This window comes from Penicillium robsamsonii, assembly GCF_028829455.1.
Source record: "Penicillium robsamsonii strain IBT 29466 chromosome Unknown utg000008l_segment0_segment0, whole genome shotgun sequence".
Lineage (NCBI taxonomy): Eukaryota > Fungi > Ascomycota > Eurotiomycetes > Eurotiales > Aspergillaceae > Penicillium > Penicillium robsamsonii.
The window spans coordinates 225,952-241,539 of NW_026643226.1; the positions used below are offsets into that span (position 1 = coordinate 225,952).

The 15,588-nt window shown below is 47.6% G+C and overlaps 8 protein-coding genes across 8 annotated transcripts; 4 read left to right on the top strand and 4 right to left on the bottom strand.

Annotated features, from left to right (window-relative positions):
• Nucleotides 1-1,561: 1,561 nt before the first annotated feature.
• N7447_010878 (uncharacterized protein) lies at nucleotides 1,562-1,897 on the bottom strand (the record flags this gene model as incomplete). Its single annotated transcript, XM_057235140.1, has 1 exon — nucleotides 1,562-1,897. The coding sequence occupies one exon, from the start codon at nucleotides 1,895-1,897 to the stop codon at nucleotides 1,562-1,564; it is 336 nt and encodes a 111-aa protein (XP_057080458.1).
• Nucleotides 1,898-2,523: 626 nt separating this feature from the next.
• On the top strand, nucleotides 2,524-3,266 carry N7447_010879 (carbonic anhydrase; the record flags this gene model as incomplete). Its single annotated transcript, XM_057235141.1, has 2 exons — nucleotides 2,524-2,669; nucleotides 2,726-3,266. 2 exons carry the CDS (start codon nucleotides 2,524-2,526, stop codon nucleotides 3,264-3,266), a joined length of 687 nt encoding a protein of 228 aa, XP_057080459.1.
• A 301-nt stretch (nucleotides 3,267-3,567) lies between these two features.
• Nucleotides 3,568-4,013, bottom strand: N7447_010880 (uncharacterized protein; the record flags this gene model as incomplete). Its single annotated transcript, XM_057235142.1, has 2 exons — nucleotides 3,568-3,699; nucleotides 3,804-4,013. 2 exons carry the CDS (start codon nucleotides 4,011-4,013, stop codon nucleotides 3,568-3,570), a joined length of 342 nt encoding a protein of 113 aa, XP_057080460.1.
• Nucleotides 4,014-5,358: 1,345 nt separating this feature from the next.
• N7447_010881 (fumarylacetoacetate hydrolase family protein) lies at nucleotides 5,359-6,222 on the top strand (the record flags this gene model as incomplete). Its single annotated transcript, XM_057235143.1, has 1 exon — nucleotides 5,359-6,222. The coding sequence occupies one exon, from the start codon at nucleotides 5,359-5,361 to the stop codon at nucleotides 6,220-6,222; it is 864 nt and encodes a 287-aa protein (XP_057080461.1).
• A 423-nt stretch (nucleotides 6,223-6,645) lies between these two features.
• Nucleotides 6,646-8,898, top strand: N7447_010882 (Zn(II)2Cys6 transcription factor; the record flags this gene model as incomplete). Its single annotated transcript, XM_057235144.1, has 2 exons — nucleotides 6,646-6,756; nucleotides 6,820-8,898. The coding sequence occupies 2 exons, from the start codon at nucleotides 6,646-6,648 to the stop codon at nucleotides 8,896-8,898; spliced, it is 2,190 nt and encodes a 729-aa protein (XP_057080462.1).
• Nucleotides 8,899-9,309: 411 nt separating this feature from the next.
• On the bottom strand, nucleotides 9,310-10,980 carry N7447_010883 (FAD-binding monooxygenase; the record flags this gene model as incomplete). Its single annotated transcript, XM_057235145.1, has 1 exon — nucleotides 9,310-10,980. One exon carries the CDS (start codon nucleotides 10,978-10,980, stop codon nucleotides 9,310-9,312), a length of 1,671 nt encoding a protein of 556 aa, XP_057080463.1.
• A 428-nt stretch (nucleotides 10,981-11,408) lies between these two features.
• On the top strand, nucleotides 11,409-13,196 carry N7447_010884 (MFS general substrate transporter; the record flags this gene model as incomplete). The annotated part of the gene is made up of 4 exons (XM_057235146.1): nucleotides 11,409-11,691; nucleotides 11,748-11,850; nucleotides 11,919-12,575; nucleotides 12,644-13,196. 4 exons carry the CDS (start codon nucleotides 11,409-11,411, stop codon nucleotides 13,194-13,196), a joined length of 1,596 nt encoding a protein of 531 aa, XP_057080464.1.
• Nucleotides 13,197-13,657: 461 nt separating this feature from the next.
• On the bottom strand, nucleotides 13,658-15,484 carry N7447_010885 (acyl--CoA ligase; the record flags this gene model as incomplete). The annotated part of the gene is made up of 3 exons (XM_057235147.1): nucleotides 13,658-14,610; nucleotides 14,691-15,326; nucleotides 15,385-15,484. 3 exons carry the CDS (start codon nucleotides 15,482-15,484, stop codon nucleotides 13,658-13,660), a joined length of 1,689 nt encoding a protein of 562 aa, XP_057080465.1.
• Between the last annotated feature and the right edge of the window lie 104 nt (nucleotides 15,485-15,588).

Sequence of the window (15,588 nt, forward strand, 5' to 3'; positions counted from 1 at the left end):
CCCAAACTAGCTCGTCAAAGGAGAAATTCTAACCCTCTAATACTTTCCTGGATACTAGAAAACCACACAGAAGTGCATTGTTAATTAGTCATTTTTGCTGGAGATCAGACCGTCCCCATACCATCTTCGGACTGTCCTGACGATTTGTCAGACTGAACGATTGTTTGCTAGTTTAGCAGGGTATAAAGACCCTGTTCTTGCCAGATTGAATAGCAAAGTTTTCTTTCTTCCCTCTCCCTTGGTAGCCCAGCAATTTTATCAATTTCAGTTCGTGCGTCTATCATATTATGCTGGTCAGAGAGTTTTATAGCACTAGGAATAGCTGATAACTGAAATGAACGGCCTACCAAGCAAATGTCGAGATTCATGGGAACTCTGAAGGGCACTGTGAACTGGGATAATATATAGGGGCCTAAGACATAAAGCGTATCCATGGATTGGCCATGTCCTTTGCCAGGATGACCGTCCCCCCCCCCCCCCCCCATTTTCTCTTCTACTCTTCCACATCCTGTTCTTTGCTGAATGCACTTCCTACGCAGGGCACGTTTTCTATTCATCTACATCCTTCCTTTCATCAACACAACAACATATCTACTCCCGAATACTCTTTACCGTGTTTACATATATCTGCCACAGTGCAACAGATAGTAACAAGAAGGCATTCAGGCGAACCTATTTTCAGATTCCCATCACCGGAACTGAGTACCAACGCCCTGAGGTTCGACAGCAGCAGGCCGCTCCGTCACAAAATCATCGAGAGCTGGACGCACTTAAGGATCTGAGCTTACGACATGTCCCGTGGTCCCAACTCTACTCGCTTATAAAGAGGGAAAGCAAGGTAATGATGGCCTAGTGCCAGATGGTTACATTACATACATCATATGGAATAGGGTCCCCGGGAAGTCACTGAATCAGAATCAGTTCTGGGATCCTCAATCAGCACCATTGCGTGAGGTTGTCCGCACAAAGTTCTGCGATGTCTGCGGGTATATAACTAACCCCCCTTTTACATGAGTCGAGAGTAAAAATTATAGGCCAAAGAGAGTTAAAACGTTATGGATGGGAGCCAGCCCTCCCTGGACTGCGGAACATCATCTATGACGAGTCTGCAGAGACGATTTATGTAGTATCTGCTATACACTCAGTGTAAAACAGAATAGGCTGACTATCTTTAGGCACATTGCAGGCTTCTGAAACCCCGTCCCCCTTGACCCCGAAGAGAACTTTACTAACAGGGCCTTTTCCGGCTGGGGCTTAGCTATACCGCCTGATGAGGCTGATTGGGGAAAAGACAGTACTAAGTGGGCCTGATGAAGCTGATTTTCATATGTATTCTGTCAATGCTTGATTTTGATTAGAGAGATCCGCTTTAGTGTAGAAAAATTATAGCACAAGTTGATGCAAGTTAGTCTATCACCGGCTGTGGTCCTTGGGTCTACGGTGCGGCAGTCTACAGTGTGCCACTTCAGATCTTGCCAAATTTGACCCTTTTTGACCTTGGATGTCACGTCAAGTATCAACATCGTCATCCTACACAAAATGAAGCAAAGGCACTCCTCGATCACCATTCAGACCAGGAACCGCTCGCAGGGTCTCTCGAAAGGTCATTTTTGGCTGGCCTGCACTTTGGTGATCCAACAACAGTGTCCCTTTTCCAAGCGCGAACGAACAGTCTCCCTCGGACGGCAGCCGCGTGGCGTCTGTGTAGGGCCGGCTTGTTGTGCTCTGGTACCCGGACTCTGGCCTGCTTGAGAGATACGAGCTCGAATCTGCACATCCCAGTGCCGATCTTTTTCGCTCGATATTTCACCCGACTGTCATCAGCTTCCGTGCTGCTCCGACACGAGCGTTGAGGTGTGCGACCTGCTGACAGGGCGACGCTGAGGCGGCGCGACATCAAAGGGCGGCGGAACCGGGCTCGCGACTGTGGTGGGTTTCAGCACCACCGGCGGTATGATGCTCGCTGTGAGAATGTTCGACGACGGAGTCACGATGTATAACGTGCTTGACGAGGGGGGGGGCATAAAACTGGATACGCGCAAGCACCCACCGGAAGTTCAAGTGGCGATCCTACCGTTCAACGTCTCAGGATAGACAAGCCTGATTCAAGTTGTCGTGAGAGCGACGTTATGAGAGGATTATAGCAATAGCATACAAAGTTGTTAGTTGTGCCGACATCACTTTCGAATACTGCAGGTAATGTGGTAATATTGAAGCTCTTGTCTGAATTTGTGGGATCGTAGTTGCGAACCACAGTTGCTATATGTATTCCCAAGGATAAAATATCGATGAGGCCAATGGATAATTTCCTGATGAAATAAGTTCAGGAACTGTCGCCTGGCACTGAAGCCTACATATCTTGAAGGTCTTGGCGCGTGCTTATATAATCACGACCCGCGTTCCTCAGCTCAGATCCTCAACAATTTGGAATATCTGCTTACTGCCCTTGTGTGAGACAACCAAGACCCTCCAACCCTTCCAATCGCGATTCCCGTTTGTCAAGTCTTTGTACAACGTGACAGAATGACTTCTAAGGCCAATATGCATCGGTATCTCCGACAGTCGCTCGATCATATATTCCAAAACAACAAGAAATGGGTCTCGTCGAAGAAAGAGACGGATGCCACCTTTTTTGACAAGCTTTCTGCTGGACAATCACCCGACTATCTGTAAGTAGTATAGCTGTCATCTCATTCTCATCCTCGAAATATTCATATCGGAACAGGTACATAGGCTGTAGCGATAGCCGTGTCCCCGCCAACGAGATCATGGGTCTGGAGGCTGGCGAGGTCTTCGTTCACCGTAATATCGCCAATTTGGTGCCCAATGTCGACCTCAATGTCATGTCCGTGATCAATTATGCTGTGCGCCACCTCAAAGTCAAGCATATCATCGTGTGCGGCCACTACAATTGTGGTGGAGTCAAGGCCGCCTTGACCCCTGCTGACCTGGGATTGCTTAACCCATGGCTCCGAAATATCCGCGATGTTTATCGCTTGCATGAGAAGGAACTCGACACCATCCCCGATGAGCATGCAAGATACAATCGTTTGATTGAACTCAATGTGATGGAATCCTGTAGGAATATCATCAAGACCGCTGCTGTCCAGCAGAGCTATGAGGATAATCATTATCCCATTGTTCATGGATGGGTTTTCGATCTCGGTGACGGCCTGCTGAAAGACTTGAAGATCAACTTTGAAGCTGAGTTGGAGGATGTGAAGAAGATCTATTGCCTGTCGTCGGGTGAGAATTCTGGACATTGAATGATCGAGACAATAGTTGTCAACCAGTCACGACTCGGTTATTCGGTTTGTCGCTCGGACTGCATTTCTCGGACTTGTCGGTTGACCTGTTTCCCCTGTTTCCATGAAGCTATCTCGATGGCTTCATGGTGGTATGTGATTTCTGTCATGGTAGTTTTTTCTTTCCATATTATTGATCACTTTCTGCTTCTTGTTTCTTCCTTTGTGCAGTAGAAGCCCGCAGAATTGAAGGATTTCCGTGCTGGAGAGAAAGCAAATGGGAAAGAGAACCAAGGGATGAGTTGATGTCTCAACACCTGTTTTAATGGTTCTGTTGCTCTTCCAACACTCGACAGGCCTTCTCGGTTTCTGAACCGTACACCAGCCCATGGATATGTAGGCGCCCTAGTGTAATTGCATCGGTCACTTCGGGGAATTTGCGTAGCAAACGTAGCTGGTCAAGAATATTCAACTCAAAAGGCGATCAGGCTCCCGCATTGTAAGTTGATTTATGTCTTCTTGGTGCGTCGAATAAAGAGCATCGAGTTTACTATATACCGATAAATAGTAATTAGTAACTTCGCGGAGTTCTTGGGCAGAAGGATTTACCTCAACCATGGACCTTTTAACCCATCCCTCGAGGTTGCATTCATAATGCGACATCCGTAATGCTCGCAAACGACGATGTGTTTCGCCTTGATAACGTAAGAGAAGCGGTCTCGCAATGAGTTTAGGATCAAGGACAGAGCTGAAGATCAACGACGGCATGTTTTATAGTAGTCTCGCACGAGAAGTCATCAATGATCATATTGCCGAGGTTTCTGAGCACGAACAACTCTTCCTTGAGAATATCAAGGACAGTGGATTCTTTGGCATTACTACCACAGCATCTGATCCACAGGATCTGCTGTGCCTGTTGAAGGTATGTAGTTTTCTCCGAGGGGTTCGGTCCTTCTGTGTTTCAACCATTAGAATTGTTATGAAATGCTCCAGGGCCAAGATGAAGTTGTTAACAAGACTTTTTTTTTTAAAAGGAGACTTCCAATGGTGCCGATCGTGTCTGATAGATTCGAGCCGGAGCCGGTTGTGCCGAGACATCGCCGTTTCGGCCGATTTCGTGGGAAAGGCCGGGAAAATGTTTCCTTATTTGAATCTTTGTCAGAGCATTCTCATAGGTCGCCGGCATAGGCTCAAAAAGATTAAAGGAACAGTCCTTTTCCATGCTTACTATACTATCTAAATTATGGGGACCTCGCCAGCACTTGCTCCGTAGAATGCATGTATATGTACATATATGGGGTTCCTGTCTCCAGTTCCCCCCCCCACCACCTATACAACAACAGTGACGCAGCAATAATTTACGCAGCAATAATTTTAACATCCCTTCGATTACTCAGATTCTGGCGGTCAAAAATTCGATTTTTCAACCCCCCGACTGGTCTCCTAATGAAACGTCTGACTGTTGTGTATCAAATTGAGTCTTCTCTTCTATAAAAAGCACGCACTTTAGCAATGTTGAAAAAGTAAGATGATATAAACTTGCTCTTCAGTTTGCGATAGGTGGTCTACTGTGTGGGAGCGAGGCGGTGATGTCGAGGCGGTGGGCGCGGGCATGGCCCGCGCTTTATTGCCTATAGTTTCTGAGGGGCGTCTAGCGACGAGCGCGGGCAGAGCCCGGGTCTTAGTACCGGCATTAGCCCGTTACACTAATAGTTATATAGCTACACCACTTTGTCTTTTATATGCACCTTAAATCTTCTATTGAATGTTATATTACACGCTAGGATATTATCAATGTGCTTGAACCCGGTTACTCAATCTTGGGATTTCTGGTAATGGAACGCTCTGCCTCTTAGAGCATTGTTGCTCAATCATAAAGTGTAGCTAGCCTAAATTTATCTTCCTCCCTGTCTTACTATAGCTGAATGAAATGGGTTCATTCCCTTAATCTCTTTTATGGGGCTGAGGTGGATCCCACGGGCTGGGCCACGGAACCTTTTCGTTCCCCGGGACTGTTGCCCCCAGAGCCCGCGGGACGGGGTTGCGAGGTCTATAATACGCTATCAAGTATTGGCCAAACGTCTACAATAATCCAAACCGATCATTTTCAACAATGTCTTCCTGGACTCACCTGGTTCGTTTCATTGCCCTCGAGGACAACGAGGTCCATCTTGGTCAATTGGTGGATACGGCTCGTGACGTTGGTCGAGACAGTGTCGATGGCGTGGAGATTGTTGTTTATGTGATTGTGGGCACCGTATTTGATGGCTGTGTGACGAATCAACTCATGCACGTTAAGCAACTGCTCTCCCCGATCTCGAAAGAGGATTGTAACTACATCCGCTGTTTGGGGTTAAACTATACGGATCATGCAAAGGAGGCCAACTTAGCTATCCCGAAGGCTCCCATACTTTTTACCAAACCACGAAATGCTCTATCTGGCCCTTACCCAGCGATGATCGATATTCCAAAGTGTGCACAGGATGGCACGAGCGACTACGAAGCTGAGCTGTGTCTTGTCATCGGCAAAAGTGGTCGTGACATTCCCGAAGAAGAAGCACTGGACTATGTGCTAGGATATACGGCTTCAAACGATGTATCCGCGCGAACTATGCAATTGATTACCCCACAATGGTGCTTCTCCAAGGGCCTTGATGGAAGTTGTCCGATCGGCCCTGTCCTCGTCTCCTCCTCTGTGATTCAAGACCCCCAGACGCTGTCGATAAAGGCTATTCATAACGGTACAACCGTGCAGGACGGTCATACAAAAGACATGATCTTCTCCATCAAGAAGCAGATCTCCTACCTTTCTCAAGGCACGACGCTGGAGCCAGGAACAATTTTCTTGACGGGGACGCCAGCCGGGATTGGCTATTTTCACGAACCCAGAGTGGTTCTGAATGATGGTGATGAGATATCCGTTGAGATTGGTCAAATTGGAACCCTGGTCAATAAAGTTCGGTACGAAAGTCGCTGAGTGTGCTTTGATTGTATAGAAATTATAACGTTATTCTGGTTTACCAGCTTCATCTTGGAATTTTAGATGTCAGATATCCTTCGTAAAGTTCCAAGCCAAGAAAGAAAGGGAAAAAAAAGGAAGCTGAATTGACTAAGAGTTACGAACTGAATATGTAGATACGTTGGTGCGTATCAAGAAAGCTTTTGCCCACATTCCTCTAAAGACAGAATCAGATTCAGATCCTACTATAATAGAGACTATCAAGTAGTGGTCCCAACTTCACCGGCGTTTGGACCTACTGCCGCGGTTAAGGGATAGCCGACCCCGCATTTTTGCTTTCAAAAGATTTCCCACGGGGGATTTCCCGTGGAAGCTTACTCTCTGTCCAGAGATACTTGAGTTGCCCATGTCGGGATATCAGCGAATCGGTGATAGATTACGATGAGTGTTGAAGCACAGCTGCAGATCAGTGTATCGCAGCCGGAAGCTGGGACTTATGAAATGCATCCTAAGCGCGTCCCCCGAGCTTGTGATTCCTGTCGGAAAAAGCGGGTACGTTCTTTTCTCTGTCCCCTTCCGTTGTATCTCATCTCTGACTATGTCATTTGTTGACAGATTAGGTGCAGTGCCGGTCAACGCCCGTGCATGAGCTGCTTACTTTATCGCTCAACATGCACCGACTCTCCTCCGGTTCCTGCAAGAGCACATAAATCGAAGCGAACCCAATCGCTTGTTTCGCTCGCATCGAGAGATGAGTTTCGACAAGCTCGGGTCCAGGATGTAGATCTCCAAACCGAGGGTCTACCTGAGTCACCCAGACCAACTCCAACGGTTGTATCATTACAAGATGATATGGTAGTGCAACCTTTACATGACCACAATATGGAAGCAGCACAAGAAAAACATTCAAGTGACCACGACAACACTTCAACCACGTCGAGACTTTTATCATCATCCGACCCATGGGATCCCAATCTTTACATGCCCAATATCTTCGATTTTGCGGATTCGTCGAATATACCTGACTTGCCGGACCCTATTCTGGTCGACTTTTCGCAATTCAATCCTGGTTTCCATAATACTCAGGAGAGACTGCCAGCACTAAACGCGGGTGGTGAAACTGACGGAGGCTCCCGCCCGATATCCCCGACCGTAAGAAATCCCAAAGTCGCAGGCGTACATTTCTTGAAAGATGGACTTCCTTCTACAAAATCTGCATGCCTTCTTCCGGGCCTCTTCTTGAAAAAGGACGCTTGTGAGAGCAGATATCAGGGATTGAATTCTATTGGCGCAACATTGTCATCATGTTTGATATATGCCAAGAACAATTCCCCCCAGCTTGACGAGCAGAGTCTTCTTCAGTACCTCATCAAAGGAATTACCTACATGGATGAAGCGAACATATCCGCTGCCCGCAGGGTAGATCCCGATGATCTCCCAGACCGGTCCTTTGTGGAGCATGGAGTCGAGTTATTCTTTAAAAGCATTTATCTCCGTTACCCGATCGTCAGCCTAGAACTGAGGCACTCATGGAGGCAATGGTATGATGACTGCCATGACCCACCCGATTGTATTCAATTCTTATGCATCTGTATTATGGTTGCAATTGGTGCGACAGCACATCCCAGCGGTCCTACAAAAGAGATGCAGCAGAAAGTTTCAGCCCTACACCAGCAAGCTTGGTCAATGATGGATTATGTGTTAGCCCATCCATACACAGGGTCCGTGCAGGTTCTCCTTCTTCACACCTTATACTTCACGCAACAAGGGAAGCTAGGGATTGCGTGGTCTACCTGCGGCACTGCGCTACGTCTAGCCGAGTCGATAGGCCTTCACCGGCACACACCGAGTGAGCTACAGCTAAGTGACGAGCTTGTCAGAATTCGGGCAAGGTTATGGTGGATCGCCTATAGCCTTGATGCTTTCACGTCGTTATGTGAGGGTCGGCCGACTGGAACATCATCTGATAAAACAGACGCAATGATAGAGCCCCTGACAGTTCAAGAGTGTCCTGATGACTGTGAGTTGGCGCCAGGGCCTATGATTTACGTGTGGCATACCACACTTGCTTGTCTTGTGAATCAACTTGCAGACATCATCGGCCGCGAAAAAGGTGCAAGTGAGCGCTTATGCTGTCTCGCGGAGTTAGATATGAAACTCATTGCTTGGCGTGATGCAATTCCTCTAGAGTACCGACCGGAACAGGAGAACTTGGCCCCTATTCAATTACGACATCATATTTCTTGGCTATACGTACAATTCTTCAATGTCCTAAGGACGTTGCACTGGACGTCAATGTTGCTTACCCACAGAAGAGATGAAACATTTCCTACCGATAGGTACCCCAGGCTTCAATCGAGCGAGGCTATTTGTGTTGCATCTGCTCGGTCCCTTATCAGGACGTCCAACAGTCGCTCGACTGTCTCTGATACTGAGGAGATGCGCATATTAGGTGCACCGTCGGCATATTTCCTAGCAGCAACATCCACCATCTTCATGCATATTTTGAAAGAACCAAAAAGGCTTTCTGCTACGGTAGACGTTGAATACCTCCGAGCCGGAATACACCATCTCACGTCCGACCTTTTTGCAGCCCAGCTTGGGCAGGGCCGAGAGATACTCATGCAAATGCTAGAAATTGCAGAAACTGTGACGCGTCCCTTCAAATGTATAAATAATTCGATGAATATTTGATATCATCCACAAGTTATGTCAGGCACATTCTACCTTGGTGCCCAATGTTTAATTTCACTCTTTGTTATTATGATTTATATCAAAACAAAGAACTAAAACAGCAACGTGATGTTTCTCAAGTAACGAAAGTTGTAAATTCCCGCTATATTAATCAATAAAGAAGGAGCTCCAAGAGCTCATCAGATCTGATCTCATATGGGAGACATTAGGAGCCGATTCCGAAGCTGAAGTCAAGAAATCAAATTCAACATGGCACGGGAAGTTGCAGGTGAGTAGGTTTGAATATACAAATGATATTGAGGATTGAGACTGAGCCAAACAGTCACCCTCTATGAGGCATATAATTTGGACATGCTGAATCATAGCCAAAGAGAAAAAGAAAATTGATCCCTAACAGCTTCTCTGCCAGGCTCAGTTGCCTGAGAGGAACCGAGAAAGCAAGTCTTGGACATCTTGTGCAGATTTGACCTCGCCAAGAACATGCTGATCTGGCCTAACCAATACTCCTTTGCTCTGATCCAAAAGGCCTGTCATGTTGAGCCAGGTTTTGTCATCACAGAAAAAGTCTTGGCCCAGCCGTAGAATCTTCACCTCAACAGAAGTTTTACTCTCAATCACGCTGGAGCCAGATAGAGACAAGCAGTCAGCAGAACCCAGCACTGTAAATCCCATACCATCGACAAGGTCCAATGAAGATCCAGTTCGGCCTTGGTAGGTCACCCAAGCGTGGGGCAATCGGATTCCCGGGACACAGGTTGGGGTGAACACATTGCATGGCACATCATCCCAAGCCTGGCCACCGTAGATATAACCTAGTTGCAAGTTTATCGAGTCGAAGTGTTCCGCATCATTTTCTATGTCGACCGCAAACTGGTTTCTCCATTCAGTGTTTCGCTTCAGGTCGTCGTCGGTCACACCGTCGGGTCTTGCAGAGAAAAATCTGTAGACTGTCTTCTGATTTTTCGCACTTTGGTGCGCATTTGCAAGAGCCACTGGCCTTCTCTCTCCGTTATAAGTGTTAAGCAGGCGCTGATCCGACCATCCTCTCTCCACTGCATTAATCTTCCAGGCGAGATTGTGGGCGTCTGCAATCCCTGTATTCACACCAAGGCCTCCCGTTGGTGGGAATGCATGAGCTGCATCTCCCAAGAGGAATGCCTGCGGCTGGATCTTTGACTGATAAAATTCCGCGATCCTGGGATAAGTTGTCCACATCGTAATCGAGAGGATTTCAAAGGGAAATTCTTCACCCATTGCTTCGTTGATCATTTTTGTGCAATAATCGTTCGTAATTTGTGCCTTCGAGCTTTCATCCCCATTCCAGTTCGTCACATACACCCAGCTGTTGGACCGATCATAGGCAAGGAAGGCGCCTTGTTGCTTAGACCCAAAGACATACCAGATGATGCCCGGTTTGAGATGCGTCAGGTCCGCTTTGAAGTGAATGGTGAGATGGTGGGACTCCTTGCTGGGTCCATTGGCAATGGGGGAGAAGGGAATATCCAGCTTTTGTCTCACTCCGGAGCGGGCGCCATCACAGGCCAAAAGATATTTACTGGTGATTCGGATGGGGCGTTTGGTTTCTCTCTCAATGATCCGGGATACCACTTTGGAGGAAGCATCTTGTGGGCCAGTGCATGATTCCCAGTGGACGCCGCGCTTGAGCGTGACGAGCTTGTTCTTGGAAATCACCTCGATCAGCCAGTCCTCAAGCTCGGGTTGGGGAATATTGAATAAGGGTTCTGGTGTAATTGCTTTGCTTTCCTCCCCTTGTCGTTCGAATGGCAGAGTTCCAAGTTCCAGCCCCAGCGGCGAAAGGCCGAAGCGCACCAAGCCCGCATCGACTGGGCGGGAGGCCACTTTGCGGAGTTGGGCCGTGTCAAGACCGGCTTGTCGTAAGATCTCGAGGGAGCGAGGATTGACTGCATGAGCCTTTGGTTGGCCTAATCGTCCAGGATATCGCTCCACAATAATACTCCCAATACCATATCGAGCGAGTAAGAGAGCGGTTGTGAGACCGACAGGTCCGCCTCCAATGATGAGAACGGGCACCTCGTGCGACTCTTCAATTGGGCCTGTCATAATTTCTTTTTATATGCGTATAAACTTTTTTCTGTGCTGCTTTAGTGTTTTTTTCCTTTTTTTCAGCTGCTACGCGGGCGATTTATTATAGTTTGCTGACATTACAGCGTCGATAGTGGGCCTCCCCGGGACGCACTTCTACCCCACACAGGTACACAGATCTTGGTTACCCCGGATTTTGGATTTTATCTTCCACGGATAACCCCAAGATTTCTGTCATCTCATTGGCTAGGAACTGTCCGCCGTGGATAACTTCTTCTAGCCCCGGATGTCAACGATATCTTAGCAAGAAGAATTCAGGGGATAAAAGCCGAACAGCCCTCAAAAAGAGCATTTGGAATTTATTTACTGATTCTATTCTGGTAATGCCATTATTGTTTTCCTTGAGAATTCCAGTACGTTTGACTTAGTATCCCCTGGTTTCAACCATGAAGCCAAATCACAACGATCTGTCTGAGGACAAGGTACAACAAGTTGAGACAGTCCCAGGAACGGAGATTCTCTTCGACTCTGAGGGACCGGCGTCCCATTTATATGGGCATCTGCAACATATCGAACGCAACGGCCAGCGTATCTTGTTGACCCCCCAACCTTCCCAATCTGATCCGAATGATCCTCTATCATGGTCTCCCCTGAAAAAGGGCATCGTCTTTGCCAATGCTTGTGTTTACAGCTTCCTTGGTGGGGTCTCAGGTCCCATTATTGCAGCCGGTATGTTATGCACGTAGGTAAACATTATTTGTTACTTTACTGATGAGAACAACTAGGTGTCCTCCAGCTGACAGAACAATTTGATGCATCCTTCCAAAAGGTCAACATTGCCGTGGCAGCGAATGTTATTTGCACCGGAGTGGGCTGTTTTTACTGGATGTGGGTCACTCCCCTGACAACCAACTGTGACCCTCTTGGAGAAGTAATCTGATTCAAGATGTGTATAGGCCTTTCTTTGCTAAATATGGTCGCCGCCCCACGTATCTCATCACCACGGTAGTGATGATTGCGTGTCTGATCTGGCAGGGTTTTGCTACCCGACAAAGCTACATATCATTCCTGGTGGCCAGAATCGTTATGGGACTGGGTCAATCACCAATTTACTCCATTGCACCCACCACCATCGCAGACATCTACTTTGTCCATCATCAAGGGGCAAAGATTGCATTTTACGGATTTTCTGTTCTACTGGCTGCTCAGATCGGCCCTATGTTATCCTCATTCATCATCCAGAGCCTGGGACCAGCATGGTCCTTTTGGATCCTCGCAATGTGCTTGGGTGCGAATCTGATCACCCTCATCTTCACGATGCCGGAGACTATGTATTTCGGCGATCGTGCTACAATCGCACCAGTGGAGACCAAATCCTCCTCGGAGCATTTGGAAAATGTGGGCCATGTACAGACAGTGGAGAAAGTATCTTATATGAGTGAATTATCTGTATGGCCCGGTAGCAATCCGTCCATCGACATTCGTGGCATGGTTTACAAGTCATTCTTGTATTGCTTGAACCCAATTGTCATCTGGGCTAGTCTGGTGTACGGAATGTCGTTTATCAGTCTCACTACATTGGCTGCCACAGCTGCGCAGATTTTCGGTCTCTCGTAAGTTCTCCCCGCTGTTTCCTAATGATATGATGTACTGTCAGCTGACTTGATACTGACATTTTCAGGCCATACAATTTCACTTCGATTGATCAGGGCCTTGTTTTCCTCTCTCCCTTTGTCGGCTCCTTGACTGCAACCTTCTTCTGCAGCTACGTGGTTGACAAGATCGTGAACTATTCCGCCCGACGGAACGGTGGCGTCCGGGAACCCGAAATGCGTCTGTTCTCTCTCTTCGTGGCTGCCGGTATTACCAGTGTGGGATCGGTCGTGGTTGCGCTCTGCCTGCACTACCGTGTGCACTACATGGGAGCGATCATTGGATTTGGAATAATTACTGTGAGTAATCAGATTGGAGCAAATATGGGTATGTCCTATCCTATCGACTGTTACCCAAAATCCTCCGCCGAGGTGATGGTGAGCGTCACCTTCTTGCGGTCGGTTGTGACGTGGATCTGGAATTGGTTCATTAACGACTGGCTCGAGGCCTGTGGCCCCTTGGTGGTGTTTTTGTCGATGGGGGCTATTCAAGTTGCCATTCAACTTTCGTGCTTAGGCTTCCTCAAGTGGGGAAAGACACTTCGCATTGCTTTGTTCAAGCGCCACATTCTCGGCGCTTAAGTATTGGATTTTTCGAGTTCTCCTTGTCGCAAATGTCACTCTATCAGTATCATGTGTCTGTCAGTGTCATGCGAATATCACTCTGTTGTAGAAATCTCATAGTATCCTTGAAATTTTATTTCTAAAGTACTGGAGCAGTTGTTACTTTGTATACAGCGGACAAGTAAATGTTTTTTTTCTTCGTTTTCATAGCCGTTGGACCATCGAATTTACCGACATCGCAGATCCAGACAGCTGATAATAAAAGTCATATTGGTAAAATTGCAATACAAGCTTGTATATAGTCTATTAAAAATACCTATTAATAGCACCCCGAACCGTGATATATCTTCGATGGAGCGAGAAAAGGACAGAATGAAAGGTCCATTCTCTATAAACAAGTAAGAAGCTAGCTACTTAGTTGATTAACTAGCTCAATAGCTATGCGAGGCGTGGAAAACCAGGAACCAAGTATGGGATTGTCACAGCTTGGCCTTGGGGGAAGCTGTTGTCATCTTGGCTTGAGCCTTTAGCACTCGTCGTAAGATCTTGCCGGCAGCACTCTTTGGAATCGTATTTACAAACCGCACGCCTCCACGTATTCTTTTGTGATATGCCACTTTACTATCCAGCCATTGTATAATATTGGTAGCCTCTTGTTCATCAGTGATGCCGGATCCCTTGCTCCTCGCACTTCGCACGACATAGGCAACAGGCACCTCACTTCCGTGGGCTTCACTCTCAATCCCGGTGACGGCGACATCATCAATAGCCTCGTTATCGATCAGTATACCCTCCAGCTCCGCAGGGGCCACTTGGAAGCCCTTATACTTGATGAGTTCTTTGACGCGGTCCGTGATATAGAAATTCATGTTCTTATCCTGGTATCCCACATCTCCCGTGCGGAACCATCCGTCTGGAGAGAGAATTTCTGCTGTGGCCGTTGGGTTGGCGTGATATCCACAGAAGACGTTGGGCCCACGTAGATATAGTTCGCCCACTTCGCCAACAGGCACCTCGCAGGGCTTCGAGCCGTCTTCAGGTATAGTCATGTACATAGCTTCCATGTTAGGTACCATCTTGCCCACAGACCCGATGCTTGTACGCCACTCCTCCCATGGCTGGCTGTGAGTGGTAGGACTAGTCTCACTAAGGCCATAGCCCTGCTTGACTCCAACCTTGAGACGGCTATACACTGCCTCTACGAGGTCCTTTGTGAGGGGCGCAGCTCCCGAATTCATCATGCGAAGGCTTGATAGATCGTACTTGTCGACAACCGGATGCTTGCTTAGTAGTAGCACGATAGGAGGCACAATGTAACTAAAGGTAACGCGATACTTCTGCACATAGGAGCACCATTTCTCAAGATCGAACCTCTGCATGACATAGAGCTCGTATCCCTGATACAGGGTCTGATGGACGAGGCATGTCAAACCTACATGGAATATTAGAATCTCAACTGGAAAAAGGTGGGCATATAATATTAACCGTTGAACTATCTAGTGAATAACTTACCATAAATATGGAAAAATGGAAGGAAGGCCAATACCCTATCTCCTCTTCCGTCAGGGCCGCCGTTCCAAGACAACTGGTCGCCTTCCGAAGCGGCCAGCTGCAAGGAGTTGGCGACAATATTTCTGTGCGATAGCATAACACCCTTGGGCATTCCAGTGGTTCCCGAAGAATAGACTAGAAATGCAAGATCTTTCTCGGGGTTGATGTTAGTCTGGCGGTATTGTGAGGTTCCCGAGGTACTGCAGATAGATGTGAAGTGCTTGATCTTTCCATCGGGATCGTGCTCGTCGCCTATAAGGATTATTCGAGATTCAGGGATCCCCGCCTGCTTAGAGGCTTGTTTGGCGGTTTTGAGTTCAGACAGCTGGGTGATCAATGCGGTGGCACCGACGTTCTTCAACTGAAAGGCAAGCTCCTGGACTGTATACGCAGGGTTCGCCGGAGAGATCACTCCGCCAGCCCAATGGGTACCCCACATCACAACCGGGATATCGATACTATTGGGGGTGTACATGGCGAGTACATCTCCTTTCTGCCAATTGTAGATATCCCTCAACCCCTGTCCGAAAGAGAGTGCTGCATCTTTCAAGGTCTGGTAGGTATAATGACGGCCGGTGTCGGCATCACGGTAGATAACTGTAAGATAGTTAGTTCTCAATGGGTTCTCGGAGTGGCACAAGAAAAGAGAACATACCCTTGTTATCAGGGAATTCTCTGTCTTTGCGTTCGAATAGAAAGGTCCAGAGATCCACATTGGGGATGTCGATCGAAGGGTAGGATGAGGAGACTGGCATGGTCGACGTGTGAAGAACTCGCAAGATGTGCATACAAAGAGAAGCAAGCTAAACTATGGCCAATAATCTGTTGGAGAACAAGCGGAACGAATCAGAGCAACCAG